Source organism: Lagopus muta, chromosome 6, assembly GCF_023343835.1.
Source record: "Lagopus muta isolate bLagMut1 chromosome 6, bLagMut1 primary, whole genome shotgun sequence".
Lineage (NCBI taxonomy): Eukaryota > Metazoa > Chordata > Aves > Galliformes > Phasianidae > Lagopus > Lagopus muta.
The window spans coordinates 48,422,149-48,439,755 of NC_064438.1; the positions used below are offsets into that span (position 1 = coordinate 48,422,149).

Below are 17,607 nucleotides of genomic sequence, written 5' to 3' on the forward strand. Positions count from 1 at the left end.
AACTTTATGACCTTGAGTGCTTTTAGGGTATTCTCTGATGTTATTGTCCCACAGGCTTCAAAGGTACTGTATATCAAATGTTGAAACTTCCCAGCCTGATGAAATCCCTTGATAAGACAGGTATTTAAAAGCATTGGCTGTGTCCTATCCATTTGGACAAGAGTCATGTCCTGCTGAAGCAGCTGCTCTGCTGGCAGACCCTCTGATAGGCAGGGATTTGATGATCCCCCAGAATCTCCTGGTCATAATACCAAAACATGAGACCCCTCTGCTCCAAGAGGAGAGCTGGGCCTGGTGGGAGAACCTGATCAGACCTCTCCTAGAGAAGGAATGCTTTGTACCTGCACACAGTCAGTCATATGGAGCATGGGGCTGCAGCAGACTCAGTGTGCTGAGCTGTTTGGCAGCAGGATTTAAGATGCCAGAGGTGCATTGAGATGCACTGAGGTGTACTGATATGAGGGTGTGCACCACATCCAATTAGCTGAACTAGGAGCCATCTGTCCATCAAGCAGCTGTACCCATCTCTCCCCGTCAATGTATGTTAGCCAGGCACTCAGCAAATACAGGTGTGACTGGTGACAGTGAGCAAAGGCGAAGACTAAGCCCGAAAGAAGAAGATAAAACTCAAGAGTTGACATTTTATAGCATTTTCCAACCTGATTTTGTAAACAATATAACCTCAAGCTGTTTCAATGAAGTAAAAACAGGCAGTTGTGCCCATTTCACAGATAAGGAAACTGGTAAAACAGATTTGTCCTTGATTTCTGAGGTAGAAATGGTAGAGCTAGCAGGACAATCTCTTCAGCCCATCTCCTGCCTTTGTTTTTAAGCAGCTTGTTCTTACAGGAACGTTCCTCTGAGCAAATGCTTTTTTCCCTGCCAGCAGCTATACAAATACACTTTCAACATTGTGTACTTGAAATCCTCTGGCACATTTTGTATCCACGTGCAAAGTCAACGACTGGGAGACCAGGTCTGCAGCAGCAGCAGCAACATGCTACATTACCTGGCTGTGCAGATGCACTGTATGGTGTGCACCAATCGGTAGTGCATGAAGAGAAAAAGCTAAAATGAAGGGAGAATGCATTGCAAGGCAACAGCACTAAGGTGTATGGACAAAGCTATCTTGGCCTGTCTTCAGGTTAGTTTCCTACCAGTTTCCCAGCTGCCATGTGAAATATGTTTGTTATTATTGCATTAGTCACACAAAATGACACCGCATTCTTAGAAACCAAAAGAACAGGCTAAGCAGCATGACTAAGTTGCCTTTGTGGAAACTTCCCATGCACGCTGCAAGATAGGCTCTCGTACAGCTCCTGAACTGGAGCCAGGGAAAAGAAAAATAAAGAGGGATAAGCGAGGCTATGAGCTTATGTGATATTCAGAGACTTGGCCTGCATGTATTAATTGTTTTTTCACTTTTTCTCCTGCAAGATAAAAATCTTCTTACTTTCTTTTTTTATATATCCCCTCTTAACATAAGCTCATAATAATGCTGTTATTTAGAAAACATTCTGTTTTTCTGAACACATTGGCGCCAGTTTTGGCAGTTAAGTACCTTTATAACAATCTTTCCCATGTGACTTTAGCAGCTAAACTCCTTCATAATAATGGTTTATAGCTCTTGAACTGGGTTTTCTTCTACGTTTCCAGGAAGTTTTGAGGTTGTCAAATCACATCAAATCGGGTAGTTCCAATAACAAGAACAACAAGAAAACAACCGAGCATCTCATAGATTTTTTTTTTACAGATGTGGAGCAGAGACCTGAGGTCTCTGTAGGGGGGGTGCACATACTGGAAAAAGACAAACCTGTTGTGTTGATGAGATCAGGTATAGAGAATTGAGCAGTACAGCTATACAAAAAATCTGTACCATTTCTTAAACTACTGCAGTCATCATCTTCCGTTCCTTTGGGATCAGGTGAGAAACATTTCAGCCTTATTTCAGCTTTCCACAGGTGAAATCACTGATCGTTTATACCTGCTGAGAAATAATGTAGCTGCCAGAAGGGTTTTCTTATGGGTTTTGTTCGTTGAGCTGTAAAATTCCTGCAGTGAATGTTTGAGTCCCCAGGGTTACTGTTCTTTCATTTGTACCTGAGATAAAGTCCAGTGAGACAACTTGATTTGAGAACCTGTAATGCAGATGGAGCCAGAAGATCCCACCCCTCTCTCACCTGCTGATATGCAAGTCACAGCTCAGGCTTTGCCAGCTCAGTGTTGCTGCTGTCACTCTTTCCCTTCTGCAATTTGCAAACAGCCTGGTGACAATAGTGGGACAACAGCCTGGGGACAATAGTGCTGTTTGAACAGCCTCCCCAGTCAAGGATTTTCTGAAATAAATTAGAGGGGTTATTTTTGATAACACAGTGCAAGAGGAGTGGAAAATGCAGCATGTTATGACATGCAGTAAGGCAGGAACGTTTTCTCAGCCAGTCTGGCTGGGTGAGGCTGCAGATGGTTGCAGAGATGAAAGCACTGGCTGCTCTGTCACTTGGCAGGGTGGGCGGCAATGGTGAATGTCCTGAGAGCATCTTGAGAGCATTCTGTGGAAGGAGAAGGATAAAGGGACTCTCTTCCTTTTGCATCTCCTTTAAGAGATGCTTCTTAACATTGTTTGCTCTCCTACAGGCTCTATTTTGCTCTGTATCTGTAGGGCCCTGTTACTTTGCTGTCACTTCCCTTACTGAAGTGGGAAGACGGTCCTCCTGTGAAGCAAATGGAGCATTTCTTCCAGCACATGCTTTGCAAAACTAAGCTATACCTCTCTTTTTTATCATTTGGTTTCATGTTTCTTGCAGATTGGTTTCATAATTGGTTTCATAATTTCTTGCAGATTACTTTATATTTTCAGTCCAGTCTTCATCTAGCAGCATCTTCCATGCTCTTCTTTTTCCAAATCCATTTTGAAATTTCTCCATTTTGAACAAATCATTCTTAAACAGATTGCTTCTATTTCTAGCAGAGTCCTATCCTTGTAGAGTCTCTAAGCATATGTTTCATCTGTCAGATGTCCTAGGGCATGCTTTGAGAAGAACATTTGGGTTGAGACTCAGAGACTTGTGTGCTTCTTTGCACAGATGTGGACCATGGTGTCTCACTGCAGGCTGGATTAGCAGTGAACTACATCAATCCTTGGATGTTGTGTTCCCTGCATGAAAGGGTGGTGGGAATGGCTCACAATTAATATGCTGGAAGAGAAACTCGAAGATCTCTTTGTGAACTGGGGGTGACAGCAAAAGCAATAACACAGGTTTCATGTCTCAGAGATTTCCTTCACTTCTAATGACACCTCTGTCTGTGCTTTCTGGCATGCAGCCTTGCATGGGCTGCACTTGCAGAAGGTGCTGTCCTCACCCTCCATCAAAGTCCCTGAATATGTGATGAGTGGGACACATGGTGATGCTTCCACAGTGAGAACACCATGAGTTTCTTCACCACGAGCAGCTCCCAGAAAAGCAAATCTAACACCCTCATCTCAGCAGGTTCCCAAGGTTCCTCGTGAGCCTGAGCGCGTCTCTGCTACAAGGCTGCCTGTCTCTAGGGACCATGTCCTTGTTCCCATGTGTCACTGAGGTGCTAGGTACCATGCCCACAGCTGTAGAGGACACAGGGACATAACTCTCTGGTATGAGGACTGGATACAGAACCATTTCCCCCACTTGGCATGTGCAGGCTGCTGCTGAACCGTAACAACTCTTGTATGGTCACCAAGTGGAAGAAGGGAGGTCTGCTGGATAACTTGGTGTGTGTCAGCAGTTAGTTACATTGCCCTCTCACTGGATAATATTTTACTCCTGTTTTTGAGGTTTTTGCTGTCCTTGCATGTTATTACGCTGTAGAATAAAACATTCTCTCCAACACGGAATGTGTTTGGGGAAGGATGAGTGAGAAACCATGGAATACAAATTGATAGAAATCCTTTAATTTTTGCTTTCCAGAAAATCTGATCACAGAAAGCTGTGTTATACATCATTGAAACTTCCAAAATATGCATCTGTGAAATGTGCAGGAGACTTAGCACTGTGGGCAAAAGTCCTCAGTTCCTCTGAGATTCAACCCAGTGGGCAGCAGCTGAGAAATTTTCTCCTTGCTGCCAATGAGCCTTGGCTCTGACCTGGGGAAATCTCATCAGGAGAAGTACAGTTCAGATCATGGTTTGGCAAGCCCTTCACTGCATCGGGACTTTGGCTTCCAGGTTCAGCTGGGGGCACAGCATAACGTCCAGCACAGGGCTCTTGCGCAAAAATAGAAATGGGCAATGTGGCGTTGTCATGGCTGGTTCCCCTCCACCAAGTCTTTTATTCCCCTCCTCAGATCACCATCTTCTACTGAAATTAAAAAAAAAAAAGGTATTGGATCAGTCCCATAGCAAAATCCCTCTTCCCTGCAGATCAAAGCATCAGGGTGAGGGCAGCAGTGATAGATCCTTGCTGATGAGCTGACTCTGGAAATAGGTCAGGAGGCTGAGCAAGATGTGAAGCAGCAGAACTCCTCCAGGGGATGAGAAAACTGCCCTGTGATCTGAAAAGGAAGCTTCCCATGTTCTGGCATTTATTTCTGGATGTGTGCATAGACGATGAGCAGGTAATTATTTAAGGGGATGTGGGTAAGGCTTCACGATCTGTTGTGTGCATAGGAAAGCTAAGGGGAATGCCTCGGGGAGGAATTTCTTGGTGCGAAGGTAATCTGCCCTTTCCGGAGGGAGGGGAGGCACGGCTGAGGCACGCATTGCAAAGACAGCCACTGTGCTGCTTCTCTGCGGTGCACAGCAAGTGCAAGGCTGACTGCTGGGGTTAATGAGAGCTGCGGGAAATGGCCCTTTTGCAGGCAGCCTTACCCCGCAAGCACCACCCCTTGTGATTTTCCAGGCAGAAGGGCTCTGGCGCAGCGTTGCAGGGCTACGGGGGATTACTTATTCACCGTGTACTTGGAACAGATCCAGCCTCTCTGTTACTGCCTCCAGTGTACAAATTCATCAAGTATCCACGAGGCTCACAATCCCTTGAGGCAGGAGAAGACAGGAAGGTGATTCATATTGCAGATCACGCTGGCTCTCCGCGGGGCTCTAGTAAAGCAGAGCCGGCATCTTTCCTTCTACCGCCTCCCTAACGCTTGTTGGGGTCATTGAGGCAGCAGACTCAGTCCGGATGGATTTCATTGCGGGGGCCATTGGAGGTAAAGAAATAAAGCGGTGCTTTTTGTTGGAATCAGGTAGCTGTGTTTCCTTGTTGCTAAGCTAGCAGGCAGGTTGCGGTGGTAGAGATGGGATTTTGCCCACTGGTGTTTCTCGGTAACGGTGTCTTCTTTAATAAGCAGATAACATCACCAGGGCAGAGACCACCGTGATGAAATTTGGTTATCTGAGGTCTGCGATCTCCTGTGTTTTTATTTCAGTAGGAGAAAACCAGAGATCAAATGCAATATGCCTTTTGGAGATACAAAACAGTGAGTACTGCCTGGGCAGCAAATCCTGGCACGGCTGATGGAGTCCTGGTTCTGGGCACTGAGGACACGGGAGGCTGAGGATGCGGGGGGGCTGAGGACACAGCTCATGGCTTTGTGGCAGTGAGGAGGGGCTGTGTGAATGGCATGTGCACGATCGTGGGTGAGAGGTATTGACAGCTGCGGGGTTATTTCTGTGCAGGAGATGAAAAAGTAGGTTAGCCATACTTAAAAAAAAAAAAAAAAAAAAAAAGGAAGAGAGAAAGGAGAAAATCGTGATTTAATTTGAGACATTTTTAGAGCATGTACTCCTCAAACCTAGTTTTGTTTTAAACAGCAAAGCACAGGCGCTGGTCTCATTTCTCTCCTGAAATGTGTGCCTGTCAGATATACCAGTGTTGAATATCAACAGGCTTGGAGTGGTCACAGGCGGAGTAGTCCTGTTGGTGGCTGGAAAGTGCAGCCCAGACCTTTATGTTGGATCTGCTGAATTAGGGCAGCGTGATGCTGGCACCAGTGTGCATTTCCTGGGAGGGGCCATGACAGTTTCACTCTACTGCCTTCATTTGCTCATCACTGAACTGTCACAGATAGGGCCAGGTTTGTATCCCAGCAGCAGTCCAGCTCATCCTTCTCCTCTTTCCTTGCTGATCAGGGCATGCAGTGGTGTTGTGAGTCTTGTGCTGGTGCCGATAGAGGAATATTCATCCCAGAAAGATGAATCAAATGTCCTCTAATAGGTGCTGTTAGTGGCTGGACTCAGCTCAGGGAGTCAGTGATGGCTGTGTTCCCTTTGGGATCTTTGCTTTTGTTGGTACAGTTGTAGAGGAACCAGCCACTTAGGGATAAACTTCTTTTGCAAAGGAATTTAGAGTTGAAAACTCAGTTTCCGAGTAGCCTTCCTGCGTTATTCACTTGCCAACTTCTGTCGCCTTATATGGGACAGCTTCCAGGGCTAGAACGCCTTTCCTGTGAGAATGGGATGTTGTTAGTGCTCAGTGTGCCTCATGGCTTGTCCTTGTTAAAACTGAAGCAGTTTTTTGCTCTCCCAAGGAGACTGCAAACTGATGAAGGGTGTCAAACAACTCAAGAGGTGAGACAATCATAATAGAACCACAGGATGGATTGGGTTGGAAGGGACCTCAAAGCCCATCCAGTTCCAGCCTCCTGTCGTGGGGTGATTGCCACCCAGCAAATCAGGTTACCCAGGGTCCCATCCAAACTGGCCTTGAGCACTTCCAGGGATGGGGTGTCCACAACTTCTCTGGGCAGGCTGTGCCAGTGACTCACCACTCTGTGAAAAATTTGCACCGAACATCTAAATCTCCCCTCTTTTAGTTTAAAGCCATTCTCCTTGTCGTGTCACTATCTACCTGTGTAAGAAGTTGACATCCCTCCTGTTTATAAGCTTCCCTTAAGTATAGAGTAAGGCTGGGGTGCGGTCTCCTTGGAGCTTTCTCTTCTCCAAGCTAGATAAGCCCAACTGCCTCAGCTTTTCTTCACAAGAAAGGTACTCCGTCCCTCTGATCATCTTCTTGTCCTCTTCTGGACCTGCTCCATTAGCTCCAAATCTTTCTTGTGCTACGGGCCCCAGGTCTGGATGCAGTACACCCACTGGAGACTTGCAAGGGCAGAGCGGAAGGGGACAGTCATCTCGCTCTCCCTGCTGGCCACTGCTTTGTTGATGCAGCCCAGGGTATGGTTGGCTTTCTGGGCTGCAAGTGTGCACTGCTGGCTTGCATCAAATTTCTCAACTGACATCCCCAAGTCCTCAGAGCTGCTTGCATTTTTACGTGGGATTGTTCTGACACAGGTGCAGGACTTTCAATAACCACTGAATAGCAGCTCATCAGGATGTCCTTCCTGACTGATAAAGCTGACTGAGCTTTCAGCAGGAGGTTGGACTAGGTTCCTTCTAGCCTGGATTTTCCTATGATCCTGTGTGTGTTTCCTAGCCATGCTGCTGCAGCAGCACATGGTGCATATTGATACCTAGGGCTACTGATGATGTGTGGATGACTTATATCTTGTCCTGGGTGCAGAGATTTGGGAAAGGGCAGCTGAGTCACCTGGCACTGCCCTGCAATGATGGCAGAGCAGCCAGGCCTGGGTCACATCCAATCTTCCTGCGTCCCATTTGCAAGGTTACACACTGGTCACATGCAGCCCAGGGGTAGACAAAATAACCTGTCTAGGGAACATGGAGGGAACGTGCTGTCTCCTTGGCCGTACAGCTAAAGCAGCTCTGCTGGCCATGGGCAGGCTCACATTACAGGAAGAAGTTCAGCTTGTCTGGAGTGTGGGGCAGCTCTTATGTTCCCAGCTCTTTACAGAGTAAAGGCCTTTTGAAGTCATTCTCTGTAGATCCAACATGTAGTCCAGGCTCCCTCTTGCTCCCTAAGTGTCACAGCTGGGCCTGTTGCAGGCAGGAAAGCTCCAAAGGGCTGCCATTTGCTCTGTGCCAATGCCACTGCTGTGATCCTCCTGCCAGCACCTCTCCTTATTTTAATTTCTTGGTGAATGTGGCCTGATTATGATAGGGTGAGGGATCTAGTTTTGGGGTGTGTTCATGTCAGGGGTTCTGCAGTTGCTGCACAGTCCCTGAGAACCGCTCAAATAAAGGTGTGACAAATGGCTCCCTGCAACCCAATGAAGAGCATTCTTCTGGTTTTATCATCTCATTTCCCCACAGCCAGTGCAGTGTGACCCAGCAGGAACCCCATAGGACCCCTTTCCCTGTATGCATGCTGTACATATCTGGCCTTGATCAGTTTTGCCATGCGGACAGTGCATGTGTGGGTCAGTCTATCTTTGTCGCAAGCTATTAATATCCTGTGGCACTGTGTAGAGCCCTTCTTCCTCACCCTTTGGCAGACTTGGCTGAGCTCCTCAGCACTGAAACCCCGACTGCCCAGAGCGCTTGTGCTCATTAGGTGCTTCGTGGTTGCTTAAGGGTATTGAGAGCTCGCATCACCAGCGTGGTGAATCATTTACATTTGTGCTCCCTCCCAGGTGGAGGCACTTGATTGATACTGGAGCCAAGGTCAGCAGGAGCCCTTCAGAATGAGATGCAATGGGAAATCGGCATGGGACAACCTGTGGCTGCTGCCTGCTGCCAACTGGACAGGTGGCCCCAGGTGACCTGGTGCACTCTTCCTGCTGGGTCATGCTGCCTGCACGCTTCCCCTCTCCCTTCCAACCTACTCTTGTTTTGGATTGGAAATAAGGAAAGTCGCTTCTTTGCCCATTTTTTAATCTTTATTGTAGTTTTTCTGGGTGCAGACAGATTTTTGCAGAGTCCTCATTTGCCTGCAAGCTGGGAATGGTTAATTATTTTCATCTGAGCTGTGGACTTCAGGATTGCCTCCTGGAGACTCCCACCAGCAGCTGCTGCTTTTTCTCAAAATGTAGCAAAGCTTCTCAGAGCTTCCAAGCAGCTGTACAATTGCACATGAATGCATCCTGTGGAATGTGAAATGCCCACAGCAACTAGTATTTTTTTTAAGCAGCAGTCAATGAGTGGCCATTTTCAGCTATGCACCACCTGTGCCTACCCTGATGGGCTCAAACAGCACTGGTGCAAATGACTCTTAGAGGTGAAGTTCCACTGCACCTGGCTTGATCTCCAGCCATGTGGCACTGCTATACCAGGAAGAATTTAGCAGCTCACCTCCCTATTCTCTCCTGTGGCAGTGATGCAGAGAGTAGGGGGGCTGAGCACCTTATTGCTGTGTCCATGTTGATACACTTTCACTCTCTGTATAAAGGCAGTCACTTTGTCTGATAGGATTAATGTATTTCCAATCCCAGTGGCTATTTTAAGGTCTTGAGATGAGCTGGGTGCTGATGTAGGGCTGACAAATTCCCCCAGCATGCTGGAAATGCTGCTGCGTGCAGGCATGCTGCTGGGCACGCAGCTTAGAGCTAATCCCCCTCTGTGCCTTCATCTTGCCCTGTTGGCCCTCGCACAAGGCTCTCTCCTCCCCAGCCTCCAGACCTTTGATCCTTACTCTGTTTTTGCAGTGTACAAATTGTCTGGTGCACAAGGAGGATGCTCTTGTCTGAGCTGAGAGTGGGAACAGAGACAGCACATCTCTGTGCATTCCATCTTGCCCTTTCCAGCAGGGCTGCACTGAATCCCAGGGCTGGTGCATGCATGTACCTTCCCTTGTCCCAAGGCTCTATGTTTTTCCAGCCCTGCCTCAAACCATAGTGTAATTGCTTATGTCAATGCTCACATTCCTCCTCTTAGCATGCTATGTGTTCAGACAAATCTTTGAGTTTTGCTGTCATTGTTGGCTCAGACAGTGGAGCTGGAGAGTGATATGCTGCCAAGAGCAGACAGGTTCAGCAGTTGCATTTTTCTGCAGTTCCCCTCATGACCTCCTGCAGAACAGCCTGCTGTGATGTGTGTTGGTAACTGTCTCCAAAAACCTTTCTGTTTCAGGTGGCCTAAGCACAGCAGTGGGGTATCCGCTGGACACAGTGAAGGTAGCTGTTGGAACTTTACTTCTTGACCACAGTCTGAACACAAATGGGTCATGTCGTGTTTTTCTACCGTTAGAAAACTAATCCAGTGACTGAAAGCTTCCAGCTTTGTCACATCAATGTATTTCATTTTATTTGTGTACTTCTCTTAAAGATAATGGTAACATTTTGGGGGATGCTTCCTTATGGCTGATTAGCTGCTTTGCTGCTGCAGCATTTGTTGATGGCTTTTAAGTGTGATGTCTGCATTTCTAAGTTGCTCCTGTGTTTTTAGGTGAGGATTCAGACCGAGGGGCATTACAATGGCATTTGGCACTGCATTCAAGAAACATACAGGACAGAAAGAGTAGGTACCTCTCATTAGAGCCACTGGCAGGGGTTGTGGATGGCTTTGTGTTTCAGAGGAGCAGTGCTGCTGCGGTCGATCTGTGGAGGACAAGTTGCAGTTGAATACAAGCATTGCTTGGGAGAATAATTAGAATGGGATTTAACTTTGCCAATCATCTTTAGGACGGCAGTAAGTTTAGGCTCAGCCATATGTGGACAGTGTTTTTGAACTTTCTCACACCACTCCCTCTTAAAATCTTCTCTGTTTTCAATCAGGTTTTGGGATTTTACAAAGGTGTGTCAGCATCAGTCTTCACAGTGTCGCTGATCTCCTCTGTTTCATTCGGCACATACAGAAACTTCCTTTGTAACATCTGCAAGCTGCGGTATGGCACAGCTGATGCCAAGCCATCGGGGCTGGATGTTTCTCTGGCTGGAAGTGCTGCTGGTGCTGTGCGGGTAGGCAGCAAAGTGGAAAGCACAACAGGAGGACTTGTTGGGGCATGTGGGGCTGGGAAAACACTGATGTTTTCTGTTAAGCGCTCAGCGGAAGGAAGGTTTATTTTCTTGTGAGGTCCTGCCCTGCAACCTTGGCAAAAGAAAGCAAAACAAAAAGGAAGAAAAACAACCTGGGAAGCAAAATTTCCAAGTAGCTCTAATTGTAGATTTACGTAAAAAAAGACGTAAGCTGGTGTGCAAAGCGTAGGCTGGTGTTTTGGCAGGGGCAAAGGGCTGAAAGACCCAGCTGGACTCTGAGGGCTGCCTGTGTGTATTTCATTCCTGAATAAAAGGTTTTAAAGAGGACAGAAAGGCATCTCCTTTCCTGCAACTCCCAAAGGCTGGAGCAGTTGGCACCTGGAGGAATCAATGCCCGTGACTGATAGTGATGTGGTGTGGGGTACTTAGGAGCTGTTTCCCATAGGCAGATGGGTGCTTGCGGTGTCTGTGAGCATCTGCAGACACTCCAACCCCAGTGCCCTGTGTCAGAAACACATACAGTCACAGGCGGTTGGAGGCAATCCTCTTACAGGCAGCCCAGATGGCAGGTTGGTGGGTGTTTCCTAGCAGGTGGTGACTCTACTTAGCGCAGGCTGTTTTCTGATAGTTATGGCCCTAGTTTCAAATACAGATGTACAAAAGAACCCTGATGTATTGCTACATCAGAGAGCTGAGCACATCTCCTTGCTGTGCCCATCTGGTTTCCCAGCTAGCTAACATCCTCTGTGGGTTTCTGCCTCTCCATGCAACCTGCACAGTGTAGCAGCTAATCTCCTGGGGCAATTTAGCATGGACAGAGCGAAGGAAGATGCAGCTTGCTGGCTTCAAGTAACAAATAATACTACCTGAAAAGTGGGAAATGTAATTTGAAGGGTCAGGCAGGAGAGGGAATCCAACGTGCAGTTCAGATGAGAAGATTTAAGCTTCTTCCTCTAATTTTTCAGGTTGTGCTTATGACACCCAGTGAGGTAGCTAAAGTTCGGATGCAGACCCAGAGGAACCCCCATTCCTCTGTCACATCCTCCCAACCCAAGTACCGAGGGTCTCTGCACTGTCTGAAGGTGATCGCCAAGGAGGAAGGCTTTGGGGGTCTCTACAAAGGCTGCTCTGCATTGCTGTGGAGGGATTGCTCCTCTTCTGCAATATATTTCCTGACATACTCTTCTCTCTGTGACTGGCTCACACCAGCTGGGAAAAACAAACCAGGTAGGTACTGGAAAGCATCTGACATACAAAAAGGGCTTATTTTGGGAAATGATGTACTCAGGTTGCTGCATCAATAGGAGCTGAACTTTGAGCGTCTGACCTCGTCCCTCAGCAACTTCTCTCCCTGCAGAAGGATGTTCACAGCACCCTCAGGTACCTAGCACATGGGTACAACATCCCCTCAGTGCTGAAATGAGATATGTAGGTGGAGATGAAACATGGACAAACCTCCCATGAGCCATCATAAGGCACTGCTCAGGCCAGTCTGGAGCTTGAAAATAAAGTTCAGGTGAATAATAGAAAGAGACAAGTTCCTCTGTTGTGATTTGGCTCTAAAAAGCAAATACCCACTTTGAGAAAAGCCTGAATAAGTGATGTTTACCAAAAAAGCAGAATTCTGAGAGTTATAAAAATAAGTAGATCTGGCTGAAGTGGGTGAATGCTGTTGGGCTACGTTGCATCTGGTTTGTGTGATGCTGAGGTGGGTTCTGACCTGCACAGCCTGTATGAAGGATGCAAAAAGGAGCGTGCTATGAGATCAAGTGCCTTGTCAGTGTGAGACCACTGGAAACACAGAGCTGCAGGAGTCAAGCAAAGTAACCACTGGAAAACATGAGGATAAAAACAAGTGGGGGGATCTGCAGCCTGTCCAACCAGGATGGCAGCATGGTAGGATATGTAGGGAGGGTCCTAGTGAAGACTAGCCCTGTGCACAGCATGCATGGCCCCACAGCTCCTTCTTCCCTCTCCTGTCCCTCCAACTGCAGTATGAGATTTGAAAACAGTTAAATGAGTGTCTGGGGAGAATCATTTTGAGCTGTTGGCACATGCAAGGCTGATCACACTGCTCTCTCTCTGCAGGTCTCCTGGTCGTGCTGCTCTCTGGGGGCTCTGCTGGAGTGCTGGCCTGGGGTCTGGCTACCCCCATGGACGTCCTCAAGTCGCGGATGCAGGTGGACGAGTCGGGACAGCACAAATACAAAGGCCTCATCCACTGCGCGAGAGAAAGCATCAGAAAGGAGGGGATCAAAGTGCTGTTCAAAGGCCTGGGTTTGAACTGCATCCGCGCCTTTCCTGTGAACATGGTGGTGTTTGTCACATATGAAGCTGTGCTGAGGTTTACAGAGCATTTCACAAACAAAAAATAGCAGATGCAGCTCTAGCAAGAAGCGTGTTTTGTTCAGTTTGGTTTTGTAGCCCAACATAGACATGCACTGAGCTCTCCACTGGTGGGCAGCACATGAAGCAGGGGCACTTCAGCACAGCACCTGTTGACCAATGGCTCTCACATGATTACACACTCATCAGGGAGGTTGTGTACAACCTTGTGTACAAACTTGTGTACAACCTCTCTTTTACCTTATTAATGTATTTTGACTGTAGCCACTGCTTAGGCCACTCAAATGTGTGCAATATTTATGCTCCAAAAAACTGCTGGTCTAATTTGAGAATTTGGTAAAGGTTTAATTTTGTTCTCCACTAGCACAGAAAAACAAACCAAAACCTTCACTACTGAGGCAGGAATCAAGGGTTTTGTGTGCAATATAACACTATACAACACATTATTTTTATATGTAGAGCTGCAAGGTATCCACTGAGCACTCTCCATATGTGTGTCTCCAGCCTGAGCAGGCAGGCTGCTCACTCCCAGGTGTAATTCTGCCCAAGTACTCTACAGTGACATCCCTTCAGTAGAGGCTGAAATATGAATCTCTTTCTTTTCCAGTTGTTTTTTTAAGGAGTGGCAGACATAGTCTACTCACACAATCATTCAGTGGCCTCAGTGAAAGTGAAAACAGGCATCAATTCCCATAAACCATGTGATTTCTTCCTTCTGGTCCCCTTTTATAAGTTCGTAGCATAGACTTGGCTACACATACAGTTATTTTGTAGCACACAGGACTTGGCACACACCCTGGTCAGGGAAGAATTAATCTTGTACTAGAAGGACAAGTTAAGAAATTTCAGATGCTACTAGGAAAGAATAAAGGTGATTTCTTTCAGAGAGAAACTAGTAAGAAATTCCAGAACTATCCTCCTGAAACCTAAACATTCAGCTTGTTTTTTAAACTGCATCATGGCCATGCTATCAAACAGCTCCCAGAATTTTTGTTTCTCACGAGTCTGTTAATCTCTCACGTGATCCAATAGCAGCTTTAAGACACTAGACAGGTGCAGAGCATGGGGGGGATTGAAAGATCCGGCACGGAATCTGATTCTATCCCAAAGTGCATACGGCCTCAGTAACCTGTGACCCACACGTAGACCTTTAGGGCATCAGCGCCAAACCTCCTTTGGTTTGAAAGTGCTCACAACAGAAGATTTAATTAAGTCCTCAAGATTTGGAATTTCTCTTAAGACAAATGCTAAGAGGCTTCTCACCTCTCTATGAGGGATGCATCTGGCTGAGGCCTGCCCCGGTAGGGTACTAACTCATCCCAGCCCTGGCGGAGTGTTTTCTGAAATCAAATTCTTTTATAGAAAATTATTCTCAGCTGACCTTCTCAAGCATTACATCCTGTGAACAGACAGCAAAATACATAGCTCTGTGTCAAGCAAAACAACCATTTATTATTAGGTAGTGTTGATACTGTCTGTGGTCAGCCCAAGGCTTGAAAATAAACTCTAATCAACAGTATCCCAACTTTCTCCAGTAGCTTAAAGCATTCATATGACTAAAAGCGTCTTTGTGGTGGCCATAACTTATACACAGCTTGTTTCAAGAACCACGAATTACAGCTGGATTAGAAAATTAGTGGGCACAGCTGTGGAAGCCAGTGAGAGGAGTTGAGAACAGTGAGCCTCTTCTAGGTACTCAGCATTGTAAAAACTAGGTTCTCCTGGGGCCTGAACAGATAAATACTACATGAGAGGTAAGTTTTATCTTACAGATCTTATCAATTTATTTCAAGAATCTAACTGCTTGCACTGTGTAGTGTGCTACAACCCCTTATGGAAAAAAAGAAGACAAACCCAATGTACCCAGGGTTTGACTGATGATCTGACAGCCTTTAAAACAAGAACTCATAGCAATTTATATCAAGGTGAATTAGCCACCAGGCAAAGGTACTGAATGTGTGAGTACTGGAAACCTAGGCATGTAAATAAGAACCAGCTTTTCTTTAATGATGTGACATAGTGTTTATATTGTGTACTTAACTCCATATGCAACAAGTTGTTTGCCTTGTACGTTTCAGAACTTGGCTGCTCTGTTTTCTGATTACTTTGTATTGCCTTGATCTTCAGCTTCTGTATTTGCTGCTCTGATAATCACAGAACTATTTCTTCTGATACATTATCTATCTGAAGGCCAGCAGAATGAAGACACCATATAGCTCCCTGCAGAGACAATTTCTTTCAGAAACAAACTTGCTGGCTGGCCTTGAATAAAGAAAACTTTCTTTAGAAGGCACATTCTGCTTTCATGTCATTGATAGTTCCTGGTTTTTTTTTTTCTTTTTCTTTTTTTCTCACGATGCTTAAGAATATCCAGGTAGGTTTCAGCGTGCCTCTTTGTGACTGGCAGAGCAGTGTAAAGCTATTCACAACTTGTATTCCTTGGCAACTGTAATGGTAGAGTCACATTTAAGTATTTTATGTCAGACCTGTGGAAACATTGCTCTAATAGGTCATATTGACCTCTCTCTATTTCCGAGCTGGCTGCTATATAAGGAAATTCAACGCTCAGTCTTGCTTGCAACCTGTTAATCTTTGGAGGACTGACCCTTATTACCTTGCTCTGGCAGCAATCTGGAGTTTACTTGTTCAGACCAGATGAATGGGGTTATAAGGCACTTTATTTCACTGTTTGTAAGGCACTGGACATCAAAACAGCGATCGACTCCTTGTGATGACTAAACAACAGAGGAAGTGTAAATGAAGCCTTTTAAAAGTTAAATAAATTCAAAAAGCAAAACAAGTTGGATAGACTTTCCACTGCGTTTTTTTTTTAATTATAGTGAGATAAACAAAATATGAACAAGTTGAGGAAAGCATAATCAACATTGACTGATAACTTTTCACCCATACGTTTGAGGACTGCCTTGTCTTAACCTTTAAATGTCTCTGAGATGTTAATTATAATTACACCAGATTTAAGCATTTACCAAGACTGAGAAACTGTGTCATTTCAGAAGCACATTTTGTAAGTACCCATGAGGGTATGTGAGTGAGGTGCTTGCTCGGTAAACAAGTATTAAATTAATTTTGCAGTCATTTTCTCTTCTAAAACTTTGGAATAAGATTTTAACTGCTGTGCTAGAAAACTAATCCATGTGCTTAGTTAGAACACTTTGCTGTTTCTTCTACAGCACATTTCCCCTCTCTGAATAACTACATTTTTGGTTAGCGAAATACATCTTGAAGGACAGATCTGCACGTAACATTTTCAAGAAGCAAGTTGCATTACAAGTTTGTAAAAAGCCCTTTAAAATTCATCAAGTCTTACGTTTTGTGTATAGTTTAAAGATGGAGAAGAGCAGATGACAGGAACAGGAAGGTCGTCATTGAAGTCTACTGCAAATATAAATTAGTTTATTTACTAACATCTACAAGAACCTATTTGCTTTTCCTATGAATTGCTACACTGCTTTAAAGAAAAAATAAATAGTGTTTCTACTGACTGTTAAACACTTGTCCGTGTTAAGATACAATGCCCAGGGTTATGGAGAGGAAGTGGCTGGTAAATGTTTACTTGAATACATTAAAGTCTATGACACATTAGATTAGTGGTACCAGGTTACATAAACTGTAAAAATAGGATAAAAGCCAAACATTGCTTTTCAGCTCATATTTGAAATGTGCAAATCAGGAGCTCACAAGAAGGAGAAAGACTGACTTTTTACATGGGCAGATGTCCTATCACTATAGGACAAGGGGAAATAGGGAGATTTAAGTTAAATATTAGATGGAAATTCTTTATTCAGAGGGAGCGTAGCACTGGCACAGCCTGCCCAGAGAAGTGGGTAGTGTCTCTGGAGGCATTCAATGCTGTGTAGGATGGGTATGGGACAGCCTTATCCGGTGGGTGGCATACAGCCTGCAGCAGGGGGTTGGAACTGGATGATCTTTAAGGCCCCTTCCAACCTAAGCCATTCTATGGGGATTCTAAGACTAAGCTTGCTTTGCTCTTCCTTCAGTCCCTTGCATAAATATAACAAAAACAGGGTTACTTCGTACCCAGCTTGGCACGCATGCATTTACATCTCAGAAATGCAGGTCACTACTGGAAAGGATGTTTATGTGGTGTTACAGAACTACTACAGGTGGGAAGGGAGAAGCTCCAGGCAGAGCAAATAGTACAAATGTGCTACCAGGCTGATGCAAGGTGGCTTAAAGCCAGTAAGAACTTTTACCCTTGTAGCTTCTCCTTTAACTCAAGTGCCACCAGCTGACTTCAAAGGTTCATAGACAACAGGTGGGTGCTGGTTTTTTTTTCTTTTTCTTTTTTTCTTTTTTTTTTTTTTTTTCTGACCCACACAACAAAACTGTTAAGGTTTAAATATTTCACACCCCATTACATTGCCTTCCTTATGTTTTAAATGATTTGCAAATACCGTATATCAATACCCACCAGTGTTATCAAAGGTAATTTTATTTGACTTAGATAAGGCCACGTCTGGGCCAGCAACTGCCTTTTCT

General features: G+C 45.4%; 1 protein-coding gene across 7 annotated transcripts; it reads left to right on the forward strand.

Moving 5' to 3' along the window:
• Positions 1 to 4,515: 4,515 nt before the first annotated feature.
• Positions 4,516 to 15,916, forward strand: SLC25A47 (solute carrier family 25 member 47). 7 transcript variants are annotated; one of them, XM_048947811.1, is made up of 6 exons: positions 4,516 to 4,590; positions 9,896 to 9,939; positions 10,211 to 10,282; positions 10,620 to 10,722; positions 11,706 to 11,967; positions 12,829 to 15,868. In XM_048947811.1, the coding sequence occupies exons 3-6, from the start codon at positions 10,239 to 10,241 to the stop codon at positions 13,113 to 13,115; spliced, it is 696 nt and encodes a 231-aa protein (XP_048803768.1). In that variant the 5' UTR covers positions 4,516 to 4,590; positions 9,896 to 9,939; positions 10,211 to 10,238; the 3' UTR covers positions 13,116 to 15,868. The 7 variants fall into 7 exon arrangements, with proteins under 7 accessions (XP_048803768.1, XP_048803767.1, XP_048803766.1 ...); XM_048947810.1 differs by lacking the exon at positions 4,516 to 4,590 and adding an exon at positions 4,785 to 5,181; XM_048947809.1 differs by lacking the exon at positions 4,516 to 4,590 and adding an exon at positions 4,787 to 5,181 and having other exon boundaries at positions 10,540 to 10,722; positions 12,829 to 15,867.
• Positions 15,917 to 17,607: the final 1,691 nt, after the last annotated feature.